Source organism: Pinus tabuliformis, chromosome J (genome assembly GCF_031772625.1).
Source record: "Pinus tabuliformis cultivar Carrire ecotype Pingquan chromosome J, CPIR1, whole genome shotgun sequence".
In the NCBI taxonomy this organism is placed as follows: domain Eukaryota; kingdom Viridiplantae; phylum Streptophyta; class Pinopsida; order Pinales; family Pinaceae; genus Pinus; species Pinus tabuliformis.
The window spans coordinates 231,764,790-231,786,753 of record NC_142295.1 but is presented as its reverse complement, the minus strand read 5'-3'; the positions used below and the strand labels follow the sequence as shown (position 1 = coordinate 231,786,753).

At 43.2% G+C, this 21,964-nt stretch overlaps 2 protein-coding genes across 8 annotated transcripts in view; one reads left to right on the top strand and one right to left on the bottom strand.

Annotated features, from left to right (window-relative positions):
* The window catches only part of LOC149226584 (uncharacterized), a 29,095-nt gene extending 25,654 nt beyond the window's left edge, over window positions 1-3,441 (bottom strand). Inside the window, exon 1 of the mRNA XM_089376848.1 lies at window positions 2,211-3,441. Within this exon, the coding sequence (XP_089232974.1) occupies window positions 2,211-3,441 (1,231 nt within the window). The remainder of the gene's footprint in view (window positions 1-2,210) is intronic.
* LOC149226583 (uncharacterized) overlaps window positions 1-21,964 on the top strand; it is a 304,985-nt gene that overhangs the window by 220,968 nt on the left and 62,053 nt on the right. The window lies entirely within an intron of this gene.

Here is a 21,964-nt window from a genome sequence, read left to right as displayed (position 1 = left end):
GCGGGATGGCACAGAGAGGTGTGCAACGGTGTGAGATGCAGGGAGTTGTTGCAGCAACGCAAATGTCAGAGAGGGAGCACTTGTCAGCGACAGAGGGAGCTTTAGCATCAGTGAGTGTTTCTTGCCCAACAGGGAGGTCAGTTGGGAGATCAGTTACTTACTTCTTAGTAACTGAGTTGCAGTGCAGCAGTGGGCAGCACGATGCAGCATGATGAGAGGAGGTGCAGTGTAGATGCAGTGCTGGGAGAAAGGACCAGCAGCAACACGGATGTAGAGGGAGCTGTTGTACAGATGCAGCAGTGGCAGTGGCAGAACCATGGGCAACAATACAGGAGGCAACAGTGCAGAGGATGGTGGGAAGGAAGGCCTAGCATCAACACAGGTATCGATGCCGGATGATTAGAGTAATACTCAGTGAGGAGTATTGCTAAAGCACAGTCTTTGCTAAGAGGGAGTGTTGATTTGAGGTAGCATCGGATGTGCTCTAGCCACGAAATTTGGTGGAGAGATTGGGGCACATGAGATCTCCAATACTCATAAAGGGTTTGGGTAGATTCTAAACAGATAAGGAGATATTAAAATAATTAATATTTTTAATGGAGTCCCTAAGTCTAAACTTAGGGAAAATAAAATATTAATGTGTATTAATATGAATCTGTGTTAGAGTGGTCCAAAAGACATGGATCAAGCCAGATCTAATCTTAGCCATTGATTAGGGACTTAATCTTGGCCGTTGAGATGTCAATAGGAAAAGTATAAAAGGAGGCTTGAGGGTCACTTGGAGAGTACACCAAATGATCAGTCATTCTATTCTCTAGAGCGGGGTTTGCTAAGAGAGATAGAATCAGTGATCGGGAGAGCAGCTGAGGGGCATTGAGTACAGAGAAACAGAGAAGGCAAAGATTGTGCCGAGAGAGCAGTGCAATAGCTAAGGAGGGTGACGTAGAGCCAGCAAGGGTTCACGTAGGGGCAACCAAGTGCTGCGCAGAGCACCAGAGGGGCCAGCGCAGCTGACGCAAAGGCTCCCAGAGCTGACACAGGGCTAGTGTGAGAGAGAGGGGTTGACGCAGTCCAGATTGGACAAATGCTAGGGTTGCAGGAGCAGTTTTGTGCTGAAGAGCTACCAGAAGGAATTTCCGTGGTTTTAGCCAGGAGATTTCTCTCAAACTGTGAGGTATAGTTGTTAAGGAAATTCTCTGTTGGGTAGGCTAGTTTCGACACCCAGATTGTACTTTGATATTGCTTAATAAGAAAACCCTCAGATAACTGCACTGGCTTTCCCACATTGGGTTTTTCTTGGGACATTGGTCCAAAAATAATGGTGTCATGTGGTGTGTTTGTTCTTGTTTCTTTTAGTTGCTGATCTGTAATATGTTGAGCATGCACTGGTGTATATTTTCAGTATTTACTTTGTAAATAACTTGTTAAAGAAAAATAACAAGTAGGTAGGAATAAATAAGAAAAAGTGCATGAAGGGTTTCTAACTATGGAAAATTAGAAACTTCAACATAAACTCATATGGGAACCCTAAATGAGTTAGAAGCATTCAGAGGTATAACCAACTTACTCGATCAAAGGCCTTTGAGAGGTCTGTCTTTAGGATCATACCTTTAATCTTCTTCATCTGTATGGAGTGGATCACTTCTTGTGCAGTACCAACTGCTTCATGAATTTGTTGATCCTCGAGGAAGGCAAATTGTTAGAGGAGATGTGGGTGGAAAGAATGGGTTGGAGGCGGTTTGCTATGATTTTAGCAATGATTTTATAAATGTAGTTGCACAAGGAGATGGGTTGGAAGTCATCAAAGGAGGCCGGGTTATCTGATTTGGGGATGAGGGCGATGAAAGTGGAATTGATGGCCCCATACATTCGACCACTGTTGATAATATCGGCGATATATCGGCGATATTCGGAAATATCGCGATATTTTCGGCAAAACGATATATCGCCGAGAAAATATCGCGATATTTTCTGTTTTGAAAATATCGCGATATTTTCAAAATATCGGCAAATATCGGAAAATATCGGCAAAATATCGCGATATTTTGAAAATATCGGCAAAATATCGGCTATATTTAAAAATTTGAAAAAAATATTTTTTATGCTTGCCGATATTTTCGCCGATATTGCCGATAAGATATTTTTTGGACCCTCGCCGATATTTTGCCGATACCGATATTATCAACAGTGCATTCGACCAGTGGTCCGACAGTCTTTAATGACCTTAAGTAGATCATCTCCAAGGATGTCGAAAAAAGCTGTATAGAACTCCACCGACCAACCATCTGGTCCAGGACTCTTGTCGCGCTTAAACCATTTCAAGGTAGCCTCCAGTTCCCCCATAGAGACCGCCCTGTTTAGCTCCATAGCATTCTCCTGATCTACAAACCGAGGAAAGAGTTGTGCTACTCTGATGACTTCAGCAAGAGTGGCATTGGGAGGTGCCTGGTAGATCTGCTTGAAGTGAGTTGTGGCCAGAGAGGCTAGTTGCTGGAAGGTATGCACAACATTCCCCTGCTCATTTGTCAATTGCCATATGGTATTGATTGCTTTTCGACCATTTGCAAAATTGTGGAAAAATTTTGTGTTGTCATCTCCCTCCATCAACCATATTGCTCTACTTCTCAATCTCCAGGTTTCTTCCTGATCTTTTAGGATTTTGCCTCTCTTCGATATTAATGCAGTGAGCTTATCCTTTTGATCTTTTGAGGTGAAAACCCCTCCTTGCTCGTCCTCCAAAGCAGCAATCTCTGATTCAGTGTCCCTTAGGGTTTGTTCTTCCTGTTCTCTCTTATTATGTGCCCAGATTTTAGATAGCCTTTTCAGCTCTTTTAAGTTGTTGACAAAGCCTTCTGTTATGTTCCCACTAGCAGCAGGGGGGTGGGTCTTCCAGAATTTAGTGACCAATCGAGTATAGGCGAAATCCTTCAACCAAGTGGAGTTGAATTTGAAAGGGGCTCTAGGTTTGCTGAGTCCTCCCCTTATGTCAAGGAATATCGACGAATGGTCAGATATACCACCTGATCCAACCCATTGTCTGTATATGAAGCCCAAACCCAGTAATCGTTCCTTGATGAGAAATCGATCAAGCCTCCTTGCGAGGCTGTCCTCTCCAATCCTTCTGTTCCTCCATGTAGGTAGGATTTTAGCAGAGGGGATATCAATAAGGCTGTGGTTCTCCAGGATATTTTCAAAGAATGTAGATAGGGGGTCGACCTGGGCATGATGTCCCCAAGATTCCGAGAACCCCATAGAGAAGTTTAGGTCCCCTCCCAGGATGATGTTGTCTGATTGCAGGAGATTAGAGGTCAATAATTGTTCCCAGAATACTTCATGGTGTTGACAAGGCCCATACACATTAACAAGTCTGATATTTGTGCCCAGTTCAGATGAGAAAATGTCTGCCCCTATGTGTCCAATGCCTCCCCAAATGTTACACATCTTGATAGAGCGGGAGTTGTATCCCAAGGCTATGCCACTCGAACGACCATTTACATCGAGGGCTTGGAAGGACCAACCGGGGAGCATGGATTCGAGGAGGTGAGAAATAGCTTTAGCAAGGCCCAGGGTTTCTTGTAAAAAAACATCTATATGTTCGGTCTTAAGAAGTCTTCGCAGAGCTAGTTTTTTCTCAGGGCTAGCTAACCCCGAAGTCTTCGCAGAGCTAGTTTTTTCTCAGGGCTAGCTAACCCTCGACAGTTGAATGAAAGCAGCTTCATGGGGGAGACGAGCCCAGGGTGTTCTGTGCTCTAAGAACCTGGTCTATTGTAAGTTGTCGCCCCGCGACAATCTCCTCCCCTGCTTGCAACTTGGCTTTGGATAGGGAGGATGGTCGACCTCTAGGGGGTTTCGGGGGAATGGGGGAAGATACCAGACCAATACCAATGGAGTCAGGGGCCTGTGATCGGGATAGGGATCGTAGCGGATATCTGTGGGGAAGGGACCCTTGATCAGAGTCAGAGGATGCAAATGGGTTCGCCTTCGGGAAGGATGGGGGGGTACAGGAGTATATAGGGGGAGGGGGATGCAGAGAGCAGGCCAGAGTAATGGGCAGTGATGGCATGAAAGTAGAGCTCTGATGTAATCCAATGAGACATCTATGCATTCAGATAAAAAAGTGTATTGAACAGAGCAGGGTTCAGAAGAGGACATACCCGAAGATAGTGCAGCTTCCGCAACTGCCCTTGACCTAGTCAGAGGAGGAGAGGGTGGCCGATATGATGCTTTGCCGTGCTTCTTCGGAGTCTCCAAGGCCGGGGAATTCTCTGCTGCTTCAGGGGCAGAGTGTTCCATTGCTGCATCTGTAGAGGTGTGTCTTGTTGGTGCCTGAGGATCCTTCGTAGGTATTGTCCTTCCCTTATTCCCGTTCCTCGCTTTACCGATCAGGGGGCAGTCCCTGAAGAGGTGACCAACCTTATGGCAGTGCCTGCACCTAAATGGAACCCCCTCGTAATCAAGGATCTGCATTCACGTGAAGTTCCTCCAACGCAGAGTAATTTGTTCCTGTAACCCCTCTCTGATGTCCAAATGGACTAAAATCCTCGCGTATGCCATGATTCCAGTGGAAAGGTATGATTTGTCATACTCCAGATAGGTGCCTAGAGAGTTCCCGATGTGTCTGAAAATGTCCTCAGACCAGAATTGTAGCGGCAAGCCGGGAAGGCGAACCCATAGAGGCCCAACGCCTAACTGTTCCCTCTCTGGATCGAAGAGGGGGTTCCATCTCCTCAGCAGCATAGGGGCCTATTCAATATGCCAGAAGGATGACAATACCCAATTTGTATGCTTGGCCCGAGCGAATCGCAACGCAAACCAACCGCGAACAAAAGTTTGAACGAAAGGTAGCTCGGCTAGGTGTTGTCCCCATACTTCTGCAGTCCATTGTTTTAACCGTGCCGTCGTGTAGTTCTTGCCCCGAACCCTTCCAACCAAAACTCGTTTGGCAGTGTCCATGGTTTCACCCCACTGTATGTCTTCTCCCAAACTGATGATAATGTCTTGTGCCCTAGATTTTACACACTTCTGCCTTTTTCCTGGCCTATGGCCCACGTTGGTGGCGTCCTCTTGTGGTCCGCTGTGAGGAGGGTTTGAAGGGTTAGGGTTAGGGGGGTTCAGTGTTGATTTGGGGTAGCATCGGATGTGCTCTAGCCACGAAATTTGGTGGAGAGGTTGGGGCACATGAGATCTCCAATACCTAGAAAGAGTTTGGGCAGATTCTAAACAGATCAGGAGATATTAAAATAATTAATATTTTTAATGGAGTCCCTAAGTCTAATGTGTATTAATATGAATCTGTGTTAGAATGGTCCAAAAGACATGGATCAAGCCAGATTTAATCTTAGCTGTTGATTAGAGACTTAATCTCGACCGTTGATGTGTTAACGAGAAAAGTATAAGAGGAGGCTTGAGGGTCACATGGAGAGTGTTAGCTCTGCTACATGTTGCTAATGTCCGAGGAGCAGAAGTAAGCTTGGTCCTTAGTTTTTGCTAAGACAAGGTCTACACCGGTTCTCCTCGCCTTTCTTGTTCCCTCGCCCATTCGCCTCTGACCTCCTTTACACATGCTTCTGTCTAAAATCGCATAAAGCGCTTTTCCTTAAGCCATGGGCATTAAAACTCTGAAACCCATATAACCGCGCGCCTTCGAAAAATTCCTAATACATCGTTTCCCTATCACATCCGTTGAAAATCTGTGCGATCACATCTGCGCCGTCCGATCAATCCCCGCCGCGATCGGATGATAGTCGCTCCTCCCGCGCCTTCGAACCGCCCGCGCGTTAACTCGCGATCAAGCAGTTTTCGTCACGTCCTGTCCGCCACGCGTCACCCGATGATAGGTATCGCTCCCCCGCGTACGATTACCGCCTGACCCTCGATAGCGGTGCGAGCAATATTGCTGACCGCTCAAACCCACTCTCCTCGCCCGATAAACTCTGTGCAGCATCCGCGCCCGACGACCATTGGATCTGCTCACCTGAGATCCAACGGCCGTTGATCATCCCGCCTCCTCTGATCTCCCGGTTGACTCATCTCCGCCGTCTATCCGTCCGATCCAACAGCTGATATTGCTCCGCCATTTGACCACTCCGCCCACTGTACAATCCATGTACTGTAACCATTCTACGCTCCCTAAAGGACGAAGGTAGTCAATTTCCGGTACCAGGTGCATTTCCTCCTCAACAACTTCGCTCTACGAACAGTATGGCCAAGGAGGAAAGGACAGAGTCCGAGCAGGTGAACGCATTTAACAGTGACAAAATTTTATCCTCCACAACACTCCACCTGCCCGAGAAGGACAACAGAGCATCCAAGAAGATCAATTTTGTTCATTAAAGCAGGAAGATTGCATCAGAAACTCTATCAGATAGTTAAAGCGGTTGGTGGTCCATTATGACCCCTCCACGCATAGAATAACAGAAGCATTTTTGTAATCAAACTCTATATATACCCAAAAAACAGATGTAATCAAGGTTGATGGTTGTTGTTTTGATGTAAGGTTCAACTTCTGGAGACTGTAACTGCTTTGATACTTGCAGCGTCTCGTCGGCATTTTCAGCTAATACAAGCTTCTTTTGCTGTTAATTGCTCACTTTCCACCTCTTTTCTGTTCTAGGCTGTGCTTGATTTGCATTCTCGCTAAACTCCTAATGTTTAGCATTAGAGGGGCTGTCATCCCACCTTTGTGTTTCTATCTTGCATGTATCAGTGAATGTATTGATCAGGTTTCTTTTCACTCAGTGGCAGAGAGCTGTCATCCTATCTGTTCACTAGGGAATTAGATTTGCAGGCATTTTTACTGGTTGCAGTCGGCCATCATAGGGTCCTATGCATCTGTTGGTGTCGTCAGTATTCTCCATATTCACCCACTCGTTAAACTGTGAGTAATTGGTGGTCTAAAGCTTTGTAGTCTGGGGGTGTTCACGCATGTCTGGAGTCAAGCAAAGTAGGAGTGGTTATCTGGCTTGAATATGCATCATTCCTTCCATTCATCTGTTTCCAACATCAAGTTGAGTTTGTGATGTCCTGAGCATCTCCGAGCTGCAACCTAGGAGAGTTTCTTGGGGTGATAACATCGATTGGCGCCGTTGCCGGGGAGAGGAGATTGAAGCTCAGCTTCCCTGGGAGAATGACACAGTTCCATGCTTTGATGATAGACAAAGTTTGGACACATTTCTGGTTGTAATCATCTATCTGGCGACTCTACTGGGGAACCTACCTGGTGGCGACTCCACATTTCAGTTCTGGCTCAGTTTGTGAGGCATACCCAGAGAAATCCTCAGAAATCACCAGCTGCACCAGTGCCTGACCTTGAGAAAATTGCTAAGCAGAAGAAAACATTGCAGAAAGGAGCATCAGGATCAGGTAAGCCCAAGAAAACTTATGCATCTTTGAAAGATAAGGTTATAGCTGAGGATATACAGTTTGAAGGTTTAGAGCCCAACATTGTTAGTCAAGAAATTCCTTCAGAGATTAATAGAGCTCCTTGTTCAGTCAGTTCCCCTTTGGATCTCAGTCCAAAGATAGCCTCCCATACAGTCCATCAATTTCCTCCATTTCTGTCATCTATTTCATTACCTCCTACCATTAAATCTGCCAGTATCCTTCCACATATCCCAGTCATGGTAGGCCAGTAAGCTCCCACGAAGATGGAAAGAATTATAGCTGCTAGGTATGGACCCCTGGTCTTGCCTGTTCCTTTGAATGCCATGCCTGAAGGAGAATATCAGAAATATATGCCCAAATTCACTGGTACAGAGGGGGTAACAGCGGAAGAACACCTTGAGTCTTTTTATAGTTATGCTGATAACTTAGATATCAGTGAGGATGATGTGTGGATGAGAGTGTTTGTTCAGAGCCTTGATGGAGAGGTTAGGAAGTGGTTTAGAGAATTGCCCTATAGGTCCATAACAGACATTGAGACATTGGATGATGCATTCTTGAAGCAATGGGGAGATAGAAAAGACCTCCTCTACTACCATACAAAATTTGGAAACTTAAAGAGGGAGAATGGGGAATCTTTGCCTGATTTTAATAAAAGATTTAACCGTATGTATAGTAAGATACCAGCTGAAGTAAAACCTACCCCCACCTCTGCCAAACTCACTTATGCCAATGCTTTTGACTCGGAATTCTGCTTGCTTTTGAGAGAAAGAAGATGTGCCACTCTAGCTGATATGCAGGATGCAGCACTGGAGGTGGAATCAAATATTATGGCTGCAGAAAAGCTTACAAGTCATGCTGACAGAAGAAGGCAGAGAAGTGAGGCTTCTTCTTCCTCTGCTTCATCTGTAGATCCTAAATTGGATAAAATGACTAAAATGATAGAGTCATTGGCTGCTGAGATATCTACGCTGAAAGTAGAGCAGAGTTCTGGGAAAACAAGGTTCCAAAGCACATTTGCTCCAAAAAACCCAAATCCATTCAGAAGATCAAATTACTAGTTGCAAATCATTCAAAGGGGTAAAGAAGCAAATGAAGAACAGGAGGTCAAGGCTCCTTTCCAAAATGTAGTCATGGAGGAGGAGCAGTTTGAAGAGGAGGATGAAATTCATTGCATGGAAGATAAAGGTAGTGCTACCTTTTTGACATTGGCTGCATATGAAGAGTCACTATTGCAGGACCAAACCAGTCAAGAGTGGGACAGAGAGGCTGTTTTGCAGACTGGTGAACAACAAAGATATAATCTGAGGTCAAAAGCAAACAATGTCAAGGAGAGTCCTGCCCAAAAAGCTGTTGTCCAGACAGAGTCACAGAATATCAGACAGAAAAGACCAGCAGCTGATCCAGTCATCCTCAAAGCACCAGCTCAAGAGGTAAGAGGTCCTGATAAGTCCCCTTCACCTTTCAATTTTGAGCCAGAAGTCTAGAAGTTAAAATATCCGTGCCTCTGTTAGAACTTGTAAAGAGTGAAGTTTTTAGAAAGCCTATCCTTGAGGCTCTTGAGCTGAAAGCCACACAAACCTCTACTGACTATGTCAATTTGCAAGATGACAAGCCTGCAGTTGTGCTTAGCCCTATGATCGAACCCGCTGATAATAATTCTCCATCATTTTATGTCTCCTTGACCATTCATGACAAAATCCTCCACAATTGCCTGCTAGACACGGGGGCCAGCCATAATTTGATGCCTAAAGCTGTCATGGAAGAGTTAGGCCTTGATATCACTAGAAATTGTCACGACTTATTCTCATTTGATTCAAGAAAAGTGAAATGTCTAGGGTTGATCAAAGATCTAGCCATTACCCTAACTCAGCTGCCCATGAAGAGTATGATGATGGATATTGTGGTAGCAGATGTCCCTCCCAAGTTTGGCATGTTGTTGTGCAGAGGGTGGATTAAGAGACTAGGTGGGACATTACAGAATGATCTATCTTATGCCACTGTCTCAGTTTTTGGAGGAGAAAGCAGGAGATTGTACAGAGAAGCACAGCTGGCCTATATCATCAGTGATGAGAAGAATCCTTCTAATCATCCCATTTATGCTGTGGACACTGACTTTGGAGCTTGTATTCTCCAAATTGAAGAATCCCAGAAGGCCTCATTGCAGATCAAGAAACCAGTCGATCAGGCTGAGGTTGAGCAAGGGAGTCAAGTTTGAGAGATGTTCTTTGATGGAGCATGTTCCAGGGAGACCGCAGGAGCAGGGGTGGTGCTGATATCTCCAAAACAAGAAAGCACCCATCTGCCTTTCAAGCTAGCTTTTCAAGTCACAAACAATATAGCAGAGTATGAGGCTCTGCTATTGGGCGTTAATGCAGCTAAAGACAAAGGAATCAGGAATATAAAGGTGGTTGGAGATGCTGACCTTATCATTCAGCAAGTAAACAGAACATTTCAAGCAAAGCACCCAAGGCTGAAAGCATACAGAGATGATGTATGGAGACTTAGAGATTCTTTTGATAATTTTTGTATCTCATATGTACTTAGAGCCAAAAATCAGCTTGTTGATTCCCTTGTTGTGTCTGCTAGCATGTTTATTCCTCCCATGCCTTCCAGACTCGTTTATGAAGTCCAAATGAAATATAGACCGTCATTGCCTGATAATGTCCAGCATTGGAAAGTTTTTGAGGATGATGCTGAAGTAAATAGATTCCTGCAAGTCATTGATGAATTTTTTGAAATGCAAATTGACCAAGAAAATGAAGCCTTGGAGGAAAGTCCCCAGTCGCAGCTTGGAAACAAAATTGGCAAAGATAGCATTGTCCAACTGCCTAGCAATCATATACCTAAGGGCCTAGTTCCATTAGAAAAGCTGTTTGACCAGAATGATGTGCCCTACAAGGCTGCCCAAAAAGAAGACCAATCTGCGGCCTGTAAACATAATATAGGGAGTCCAGATCAGCCAAGATACATAAGTCTGTCCACCTGCCTATCTGCCGACCAAAATGCTGAATAGTGCAATTTAATGAAGCAATTTGCTGATGTTTTGCTTGGGAATATAGTGACCTGAAAACATATGACAAAAAGATTATCCAGCATAAAATCCCTTTAGAGAAAGACAGCATCCCTTTTAAGCAGAAGCTGAGACCGATAAATCCTTTGCTTCTTCCTTTGATTGAAAAAAAAAAAAAGTTACTGGCTGCCAAAATCATAGTCCCTCTCAGATACTCAAAATGGGTAGCCAACTTAGTGGTGGTGAGGAAGAAAAGTGGAGAAATCAGAATTTGTGCTGATTTCAGAAACTTGAACAAGTGCTCTAAAAAAGACAACTATCCCTTGCCCAAGATGGAGCATTTGCTGCAGAAGTTCTCAGGAGCCAAAGTGAGGTCTTTCCTAGATGGATTTTCAGGGTATAACCAGATTGCTGTACATTCAGATGACCAAGAGGAGACTGCATTCACCACTCCTCAGGGCACTTTTATGTATTCCAAGATGCCTTTTGGGTTGATGAATGCTGGAGCCACCTTTCAGAGAGCTATGGATATAGCATTTGTAGGAGAGAAGGATAAGTTTGTCCTTATCTACCTCGATGATATAACCGTATATTCCAGCAGCCATCATGACCATTTGCAGCATTTGAAGAAAGTGTTTCTGAAGTATAGAAGGTTTGGGATTTCAGTTAATCCTAAAAAGTCACAGTTTGCTTTAGAGGAGGGAAAGCTGTTGGGACATGTTGTTTCTGCTGCAGGTGTTAAAATTGACCTAGAAAGAGTAAGAGCAATACAGACTTTGTCTGTCCCAAGATCAAAGAAAGACATCCAGTCCTTTCTGGGCAAAATAAATTTTGTGAAGAGGTTTATCCCAAATTTTGCAGAACTTGTAAAGCACATTACCTCCATGTTGAAAAAGGGGTCAGAGATTAAATGGACTGATTCAGCAAGAAAATCCTTTGAGTCCATTAAGAAGGCTATTATGGAAGCTCCCACTTTAAGAAGTCTAGATTACAACAAGGAGTTCCATATATTTTCTTTTGCCTTTGAAGACACCCTTGCAACAGTTTTATTACAAGCATATGAAGAAGGCTAAGAACATCCAGTGGCATTTTTCAGCAAAATATTAAGGGATGCTGAGCTGAGGTATGATATTATGGTGAAACAGGCATATGCTCTTATCAAGTCTTTAAAAGCTTTCAGAGTTTATATTTTGCATTCTAAGATAATTGCATATGTACCCTCTGCTTCAATAAAAGATGTGTTAACACAGCCTGATGCTGATGGAAGAAGGGCTAAATGGTTTGCAAAGTTAATTGAATTTGATATAGAATTGAAGCCTACCAAGCTTGTCAGAGGTCAGGGCCTTGCCAGACTATTGGCTGAAGAAAATTGCAGAACGCTGGACATAGATTTCATGGGCACAATTGCAGAAAATGGTCAAAGAGAAGAAGAGGAAGCAGCTGAACCAGGGAAAGAACAGTCATTAGCAAAAAATCTAGCTTCTTGTGATTGGTACTCTGCAATAGCTAAATTCTTGTTGAAGCTAGAAATTCCTCCAGACCTTACTCAAAGTCAAGCCAGAACTGTTAAGCTCAGGGCAGCAAAATATTGCATTCATGAAAATCTGCTCTATTGGAGGGACCCCTCTGGAATTCTTTTGAGGTGCCTGGATAAAGAACAATCAATGGAGGCTATGCAACAATTTCATTCCAGCATGTGTGGAGGACACCATTATTGGAAAACTACAGCCCACAAAATTCTCAGAGCTGGGTATTATTGGCCCACCTTGTTTTCTAATGTCTTTTCATTTGTTAAATCATGTGACAGGTGCCAAAGATTTGAAGGAAAACAACAATTGAAGTCCCTGCCCTTGAAATCAATACATACAAATGGTCCTTTTTAGCAGTGGAGCTTGGATTTCATTGGAGAAATCAATCCACATTCTAGTGGCCAGCACAGATGGATCTTAGTAGCCACTGATTATTTCACTAAATGGATTGAAGCAATCCCTACCAGGAAGGCTGATCATAATTTGGTCATCAAGTTTTTAACAGAGAATATCTTCACCAGATTTGGTTGCCCACATAAATTAGTCACAGACAATGCAACAGCGTTCAGGGCAAAGGAGTTGGTGGACATGTGTGACTCAATGGGCATTAAACTGGTTCATTCCACCTCATATTATCCCCAAGGTAATGGTCTAGTAGAATCTTCAAATAAAAGCCTGATAAGGATAATTAAAAAGCTGCTAGAATACAACAAAAAGAATTGGGATTCTAAGCTCAAATATGCACTGTGGGCTAAGTTGTTACTGAGGGTTTATAACCGAGGAACCTGGATCATCAGTGCAGTTGCACAAGACGATCAGAGTAGGGGGCATCTCGACAAGCGGCAGAATGATTTCCAGGAGGGAAATCAAGCCTCAGAGGGAGTCTAGGAAAGAACTTCCAGATGGGAAGTAGAGACTCAGAGGAGTCGAACAGAGAACTTCCAGGAGGGAAGTAGAGGAGCGTCATGGCACTTCACGGGGTAAGAGACTAGGATAGACTGGACGGAGCATCGAACTTTGCAGTCTGGAAGGCCAGAATCTTATCAGTGCTTGACAGGAATCGTGTCAAGAACTTCGCCTTGAAGGTTATAACTATCCCAATCAACCCCAATGATAACGACAAGTACAAAGAGGTGATGGTGAGGGCCAAGTGCATTATCCTTGACAGGGTCAAGGATCATGTGATACCACATATAGCCGAGAAGGAAACGATAGTTGAGATGTGGGAGGCTCTCAAGAACTTGTACCAGCATACTTATGTGCAGAGAAGAATGCCGCTCGAGAACCAGATGAGGTCGTATCAGATGAAGAAGGGTTAATCGATTGACACCTTCCTTGGAGGATTGAATGAGATCCGAGACTAGTTGACTGCTATAGGAGCGACACCAGATCAGGAGCTTATGGTGAGGACAACCCTGAATGCAGTCTCAGAAGATTGGAAAGTGCTTGTCCAGAGTATCCTGGGCAGAGGGACTCTCCTACCTTGGGATGAGATGTGGGCAGATCTTTGCCAGGAAGAGATCAGATGATAGTCGAAGACAGGTAGCAGCAGTAAAGGGATTAAAGTTCAGCAGGAAGAGGAGGATGTGGCCCTAGCATCTGAGGGAAAGCAGGAGAAGTGGAAGAAGAAAGATCTTTCCAAGATCAAGTGCTTCCACTGTGGGGAGACGGGTCATTATGTGACCTAGTGCCCAAGGAAGAAGAGTAAGGGAGAGTCTTCCGAGACTAAGGCAGCGCCAATGCGGGCAGAGAAGAAAGTTTTGACAGACGATGACTATGCCATGAGTGCACACGCGACACTTGAGCGGAAGTGGTGAGACATCAAGCTGTAGTCAGGAGGACTATAGGCGATGAGGGGCAGGATCCTCGAGGTACCCAACCTCTTGGATTAGACCTTGCTATGGGAGCCCCAACGAGAAGTAACAGGACTGGCTGAGTGGGTAGAGACGGATGCAGATGTAGTGGCAGAGAGAGCTACAATGCAGGAGTCCCGACACAGTGCAGAGCTAGTAGGCTGCAACAGTGCGAGAGGCACAGGAGTGTTGCACTAGTGTAGGAAGGCACAGAGAAGTGTGCAATGGTGCGAGATGCAGGGAGTTGTTGCAGCAACATAGAGGTCAGAGATAGGGACCACTTATCAGCGATAGAGAGAGCTTCAACATCAATGGGTGTTTCTAATCCAACAAGGAGGTCAGTGGGGAGATCAATTACTTACTTCTCAGTAACTGAGTTACAATGCAGCAGTGGGCAGCACGATGCAACGTGATGAGAGGAGGTGCAGTGTGGATGCAGTGCTGGGAGAAAGGACTAGCAACAACACAGATGTAGAGGGAGCTGTCGTACAGATGCAACAATGGTAGTGGTAGAACCATGGGCAACAATACAAGAGGAAATAGTGCAGAGGATGTTGGGCAAGAAGGCGTAGCATCAGCACAGGTACCGATGCTGGATGATCAGAGTAACACTCAGTGAGGAGCATTGCTAGAGCACAGTCCTTGGTAAGAGGGAGTGTTGATTTGGGGTAGCATCGGATGTGCTCTAGCCACGAAATTTGGTGGAGAGGTTGGGGCACATGAGATCTCTAAATCCCAGAAAGGGTTTGGGCATATTCTAAACAGATCAGGAGATATTAAAATAATTAATATTTTTAATGGAGTCCCTAAGTCTAAACTTAGGGAAAATAAAATATTAATGTGTATTAATATGATTCTGTGTTAGAATGGTCCAAAAGACATGGATCAAGCCAGATCTAATCTTAGTTGTTGATTAGGGACTTAATTTCGGCTGTTGATGTGTCAACGAGAAAAGTATAAGAGGAGGCTTGAGGGACACTTGGAGAGTACACCAGAGGATCAGTCATTCTATTCTTTAGAGCGGGGTTTGCTGAGAGAGATAGAATCAGTGATCGGGAGAGCAGCTGAGGGGCATTGAGTACAGAGAAACAAAGAAGACAAAGATTGTGTCGGGAGAGCATCGCGACAACCAAGGAGGGTGACATAGAGCCAGCAAGGGCTCACGCAAGGCCATGCAAAGGCAGCCAAGTGTTGTGCAGAGCACCAGAGGGGCCAGCGCAACTGACGTAGAGGCTCCCAGAGCTGACGCAGGGCCTCTTGGGACTGATGCATGCCTAGAAAGGTTGACACAGGGCCAGCGTGGGACAGAGAGGGGCTGACGTAGTCCAGATTGGGCAGACGCTGGGGTTGCAGGAGTAGTTTTGTGCTGAGGAATTGCCGGAAGGATTTTCCGGGGTTACAGCTAGGAGATTTATCTCAAAATTTGAGGTATAACTGCTAAGGAAATTCTCTGTTGTGTAGGCCAGTTTCGGCACCCAGATTGTACTCTGATATTGCTTAATAAGAAAACCCTCAGATAGTTGCACTGGTTTTCCGGCATTGGGTTTTTCCGGGGACATTGGTACAAAAATAATGGTGCCATGTGGTGTGTTTGTTCTTGTTTTTTTTAGTTGTTGATCTGTAATATGTTGAGCGTGCATTGGTGTTTATTTTCAATATTTACTTTGTAAATAACTTGTTAAAGAAAAATAACAAGTAGGTGGGAATAAATCAGAAAAAGTGCATGAAGGGTTTCTAAACTAAGTAAACTTAGAAACTTCAACATTCAGTCCAGGCCCAGAGGGGAAGGCTTTCGAAAGAGGAGGGATATTCGTAAAGCTGCCAAAGAGAGGGAACGATATCGGGGCCGAGTGAGGGAGACCTTGGGCAGAAAGCGGAGGCTCGCCGAGGGAAGAAGTTGAGGGAAAATGGGATCCTGCGGATGGTGAGAAGTGTGGATAGCCCGAAGAGCAGGCAGCGAGGTCTGGGCCTATGCAGCGGGCCACAAATTGGAGGGAGGTCAGCGACGGAGGAGGTGTAGCGAAAGGCGGCCAGGAGGGGGAGCTGCGGGTAGGGTGATAATGAACAGGAGGGCCTCGAGATTGAGGGTAAGGGAGCAATAACCTCTGTCAATTCTTTGCTGTAAGGGAGAAAACCATCCGTGCTTGAGTGTGGGGTAGTCCAGATGGAAGCATCCTTGAGAGGGTCTTCAGAATAATCAACTATATCCAAGTCCATAACTACTCCGGGTGTTACGCGCCAGCTGCCGCCGTAAGTGGGAAACCGTCGCTGTAGGAGAGACCAACTGCAGAAAGGGGAAGACGGTGAGGGCACGACGCGGTCACAGGGGGAATATGCTCGAGGCTGTGAACGAGAAATGAGAGGAGCACAGAAATGACGTTGCAGAGGTGTGGTACCAGATGGATGATGATGCTAAGCTAGGTCATGGGGGAGGGAGCTACAAAGGTCTACATACAAACCCTAGCCCGTGTCGGGGTTAGGTTGCCATCTCTAAAGTTACTTTATGTAAAAGTGTTCTCACCCATTATAAAAAAGTGAGTCACTTATAATTCTAAAGTCTCTTTATTTTTTATTTAAGTTACAATTTAGTGGGTAGCTCATAAAGTACCATTGTAAAAGTGACTTTCACTTATTTATAAAAGTGGGTCACATATTTTTTTTTAAAAGTGAGCTAATTATATTAAGTTTGGAGGGGGGGGATTTTTATTTTAAATATAAGATTATCATTCACTTCCGCACATTCATGTACTTCGTCAACATCTTCAACAACTTTTATTCAAAAAGCTATAACTTCTTCATCCGGAAGCCGTTTTCAAAACCTTTTTTTTTGAATCGGCCTACTTTTTCGAGATCTTTCCATTGGAACACTTAGTTTTAGTATCTACAACTTCAGTTTTTGTTAAAATGGAAAGTCCATGCCAAGTTATTCTTGATAGCACCAACTACTTCCAATGGTTGTCCTCTATGTTGCAGGAAACATGGGGGGGGGGGCCCATTTCTCGCTGGAAACCTATACGAAACGCGGAAACGTGTTTGGTACGGCCAGGAAACGCGTTTCCGGTCGTACTGCCACGTTTCCCGAAACAGAAACGTGGCAGTACGGCCAGAAACGCGTTTCCCAGCCGTACAAGCCACGTTTCCCAGTTGTAATGTGTTTTTTTTTAATTTTTAATTTTTTTTAAATTTGTTTTTAAATTTTTTTTAGGTTTCTAGTAAATTCTAGAAGCCTATTCTAAACTATAAAAGAGAAGTTTGTCTCATTCTCTCATCACACTATTCAGCAAGTCGTTTCTCTTGGAGACTGGCAGTTGTTTCAGCTAGGGTGTTTTGAGCAGTGAGCAAAGTAGATTTCAGCAGCAGGAGAGAGATTTCAGCAGCAAGAGAAAGAGATTTCAGCAGGAGATTTCAGTAGCAGTAGATTTGGCTCAGCTACAACCATATTTCTGTTCTCTTTTCTGGCATTTCGGGGTAGTTTCAGCCATAGAAAATTAATTTGGGTAAGCCACATTCATTTTGTTAGTTTTTTCTTACTATTTCTTCAATTTTTCTAGGGTTTATGCAGCCAAAAATATGAAAAACTTTTTTTATTTATAGATTTGTTTTTTAAATTTATTTTTGCAGCAGATTTGGCTCAGCTACAGCCATATTTCTCCTCTTTTCTGGCATTTTAGGGTAGTTTCAGCCACAAAAAATTAATTTGGGTAAGCCACATTCATTTCTTAGTTTTTTCTTACTATTTCTTCAATTTTTCTAGGGTTTATACAACCAAAAATATGAAAAACGTTTTTATTATTTAACTTTTTTATTTACAGATTTGTTTTTTTAATTTATTTTTGCAGCAATGGCTTCCAGCCAAAGTGCAGCTGCAAGTTCAAGCCCTAGGGCCAACCCAAGGGCTGAATATTATCCTCTTTGGAGGCATGTGACGAAGCTTCAAAGATGTGGAGGTGGTGGCTTATGGGAATGGCGATGCAATCTTTGCAATAATACGTACAAGGGCTCCTACCCAAGAGTGAAGGCACATCTATTGCATGGAGGAGGATAGGGGATTTCAGGTTGCACAAAAACATCAGATCCGTTGGCAAGGAGGGCATATCAAAGAGAGCAAGATGAGGGGGATGGTACTAAGAGAAGGCATGATGACCTTACTCAAGCTCCATCTAACATTGAGCCAAGGATTGTAGCTGAAGCAAGAAAGAGGAGAGTTGGTCACACTCAACAACATGAACAACCAGCACCCAAAAATACCAGAGGCCCAGGGGCATCCCCTTCAGTTCAGGATAGCAGAATTGCTAGATTGGTGAATGTGTAAGAAAGAGAAGAAACTGATTCCATAGTGGCTAGGTGCATTTATGCATGTGGTATCCCATTCAATGTTGTTCGCTCTCCTTACTGGCAAGATATGATAAGGGCAGTTAACAAAGCTCCTTAAGGGTACAAGGGGCCCAACTATGAGAAAGTCAGAACCCAACTTCTCAAAAATGAGAAGGACCTTGTGGAGGACATTTTAGCTCCAATTCGTTCTTCCTGGAGTAGCTCTGGGGTTACCATAGTCTCAGATGGTTGGACAGATATAAGGCGCAGGCCATTGATAAATATCATTGCCACTTCCCCCAAAGGAGCAATGTTTATCAAGGCAGAAGACTGCTCAGGAGAGGTGAAAGATGCACAGTACATTGCTGATGTTATTATAAAAGCTATTGAACAAATAGGGCCTAACAAGGTGGTGCAAGTTATCACGGATAATGCACCGGTTTGCAAAGTTGCAGGTTTAATTATTGAGGGGAGGTATGACCACATCTTTTGGACACCATGCATTGTCCATAATCTGAATCTGATCTTAGAGGAGATCGACAACAAAGTTTCCTGGATAAAGGAACTCACAGGGGAAGCAAGGGAGATTATCAAATTCATCACCAACCACCACCAGTCTCAGGCCATATTTCGAGAGCACTCCAAATTGGAGTTGTTAAAAGTTGTTGAGACAAGATATGCCTCAAACTTCGTGATGTTGCGCCGCCTTGTTGAGGTTAAGCATGCATTAGTTTCTATGGTGGTGAGTCAACTTTGGATTGAGTGGAGACAAGCAGATTCAGAGCGGGGATCTATGGTGCGTAGATTGTGCCTTGATGAGGATTGGTGGAGCAAGGTAGATTTCTTGCTAAATTTCACAACCCCTGCATTTGAGCTTCTCCGGAGTGCTGACACTGACCAACCTTTCTTGGGAGAGGTATATGATGGCATGGATTCCATGGTTGAGAAAACTATAGAAATCATTTCGAAGGAGTCTCCACAACTTTTGTTTGTTGATGATCATTTTGCTGGTTTGATCAAGAAAATCATTGTTGATAGGTGGAACAATTTCAATACTCCATTGCACACTTTAGCACATGCTTTGAACCCCAAATTTTATGATGAGGAGCTTATTGCTAAAAGCAATGGGAAGAGGAAGGCACCCCATAAGGATAGAGAGGTGGCTACTGGGGTGAAAAAAGCCCTTATGAGAATGTTTCCTTCTCATCTACATAGGGAGGTAAAGGAGGAATTTGCCAATTTTGCTGCAGGAATAAATGATTATGCAGATATATCAACTTTGGAGGAGAGAAGCACCATGAATCCAGTTAGGTGGTGGATTTTTCATGGAGCAAATGGTGTACATTTGCAAAACCTTGCCATTCGTATTCTTTCACAAGTGGCAAGCTCTTCATCAGCAGAAAGGAATTGGAGCACTTATGGTTTTATTCATTCTGTGAAGCGCAATAGGTTGGGCTCACAGAAAGTAGAGGATCTTGTTTATGTGCACTCCAACCTTCGCCTTGCATCTCGTAGGGGTCCAGAATACAACAGTGGTCCTTCTAAAGAATGGGATGTGGATGCAGAAAATCCTGATTTGGATCTCTCTCTTGCTGCCCTGAATATTGAGGCCGAATCTGGAAGTGGAATTGGTGCATCATCTTCTTCAGCACTACCATCCACTGTTGAGCATTGTGCTGCTTCTATTTTTGATGAGGATTGTTATGATCAGGATTAGTCTTTTGTGACTTGTCTCTATAGTTCTTGCAGCCTTATAGTCTTTATTGTACTTGCAGCCTCATATACTAATATAAATAAAGGCTGATTTTGAGATTTTGCCCTTGGATATATAATAAAGGTTGCTTTTGGATTTTCCTATATTTTTATTTTCATTATGTGATCATTCATGACTCATGAGTAAATGTGATGTAAATTTAATCTTAATGTTTAAATGTAATAAATTATAATGTATCATTAATGCTTTATGATTGCACATATATATAATAATAATTTTTAAATATTTTTAATATATATATATATATATATATATATATATATATATATATATATATATATAGATATATATTCGCGTTTCCCCGTTTCCAAAATTTGGGTAGGTCGCGTTTCGTATCGCTTGTCGTTTCGGAAACTCATTTCCGTTTCCCCGTTTCGTGCAACTTAGGTTGTCCTACATTGAGGATTTACTTAGAAGTAAAGGTCTTTATAGAATAGCCTCAGGCCAAGAGGCTAAACCTAAAGATGAAGATAAGCAAGCCAAATGGGAAAATAGGCAAGATCAAGCACGTGGGTTGATAGGGATGTCTATTTCTCCAGACCTTAGATTCCATATCGCAGAACTTGATACCCCTGATGAAGCAATGAAACAGCTCAATAAAGTTTTTGGAATTAAAAATGAAATTAGAGCCCATCAACTCGAAAATGAGTTGCTTACGTTGGACCCCAATAATTTTTCTTCCATTGAAGATTTTTTGTCCAAGTTCAAGACCCTTAGACTTCTCTTGGAAGGTGTTAAGTTTAAGAAAGAAGATGGTAGCCTTATCTATTCCATTCTTACTAAGTTGGGATCGACTTACTCTGTGTTTGTTTCCACCTTCCATTTTACAAGAGAGACCTTTATTTCTCAAGGACAAGACTACAAGTCCCCCTCTTTTGATGCCTTTTGTGATTTTTTACTAAGAGAACAAGAAAACTCTTATATCTTGGTCTGCTTAATATTGTAAACTCTTCTAAGAAAGCCTTAGCAGCCCAACAACAACCAAATTCAAAGAATCCTAAGAAGCAGCATCCTAAAAAGAATGGTCCTAAACCAAACAAGGGTCCTAAGCAATTTCAGTCTCAAAATGAAAAATCAATTCAACAAAAAGATAAGGCAAATAAAAACAAATGGAAGAAGACTGATAGACATTGCAACTTTTGTAATCGTGATGGCTACTTAGAATCCAAATGCTTTAAAAAGATGGAAGCCTTGAAAGCAACAATGAAGAAGCATAACATCCATTTGGAGCACTCTTCAACTTCAACTTCATTTTTAGGAATAACACTTTCTGCATGTGGTTGTTAAGCATCTCGGGCTGGTTATGCACTAAATGTATCTTCTTCTTCTCATTCTCATGAGTGGCTCATTGATTTTGGAGCTTCTTATCACATGGCCAAAAACAAAGCCATGTTTTCTTCTTTAAATGATTGTAACACCAAAAATATATATGTTGGTGATGATAGATCTCTTAGTGTTGTAGGGACTGGAATTATGTGTTCCTACCTTATCCTGCAACCTTCTATCTGTATATCAGATAACTCATTCAGGTAAAGGTAAAACCGTTGAATTTTCACCTCATGATGTTGTAATTAAGGACCTAAGAGATCCTAGACAAATTTTAGCTACTGGCATTACTGATGATTCTACAAGGTTGTATAAGTTTAACAACTTTGGGTCATCAACTCTTCCCTCGGTATTTGTTGCTCATAATGATGAAGTGAGCAAACTTTGGCATGAGCGATTTGGTCACTTAAACTATCGCTCCCTTCAAAATCTATGTAAGGAAAATATGGTGACAGGTCTTCCTATGGTATCTTGTAGAGATGGTGTTTGTTTCGGATGTGTACTCGGAAAACATCATCGGGATAGTTTTGAAAAACGTGCCTCTTGGCATGCCTCAGCCTCTTTACAACTTGTGCATAGTGATTTATATGGTCCACTTCCAGCTGTTTCATTCTCTAGCTATAAGTATTTCTTAACTTTCATTGATGATTTCTCCAAACGCACTTGGGTATACTTCTTAACACTCAAGAGTGAAGTTTGTAACATGTTCTTGGCCTTTAAGGCCTTTGTTGAGAAATAATCTGGACATCAAATTCTTAAGCTAAGATCTGATATT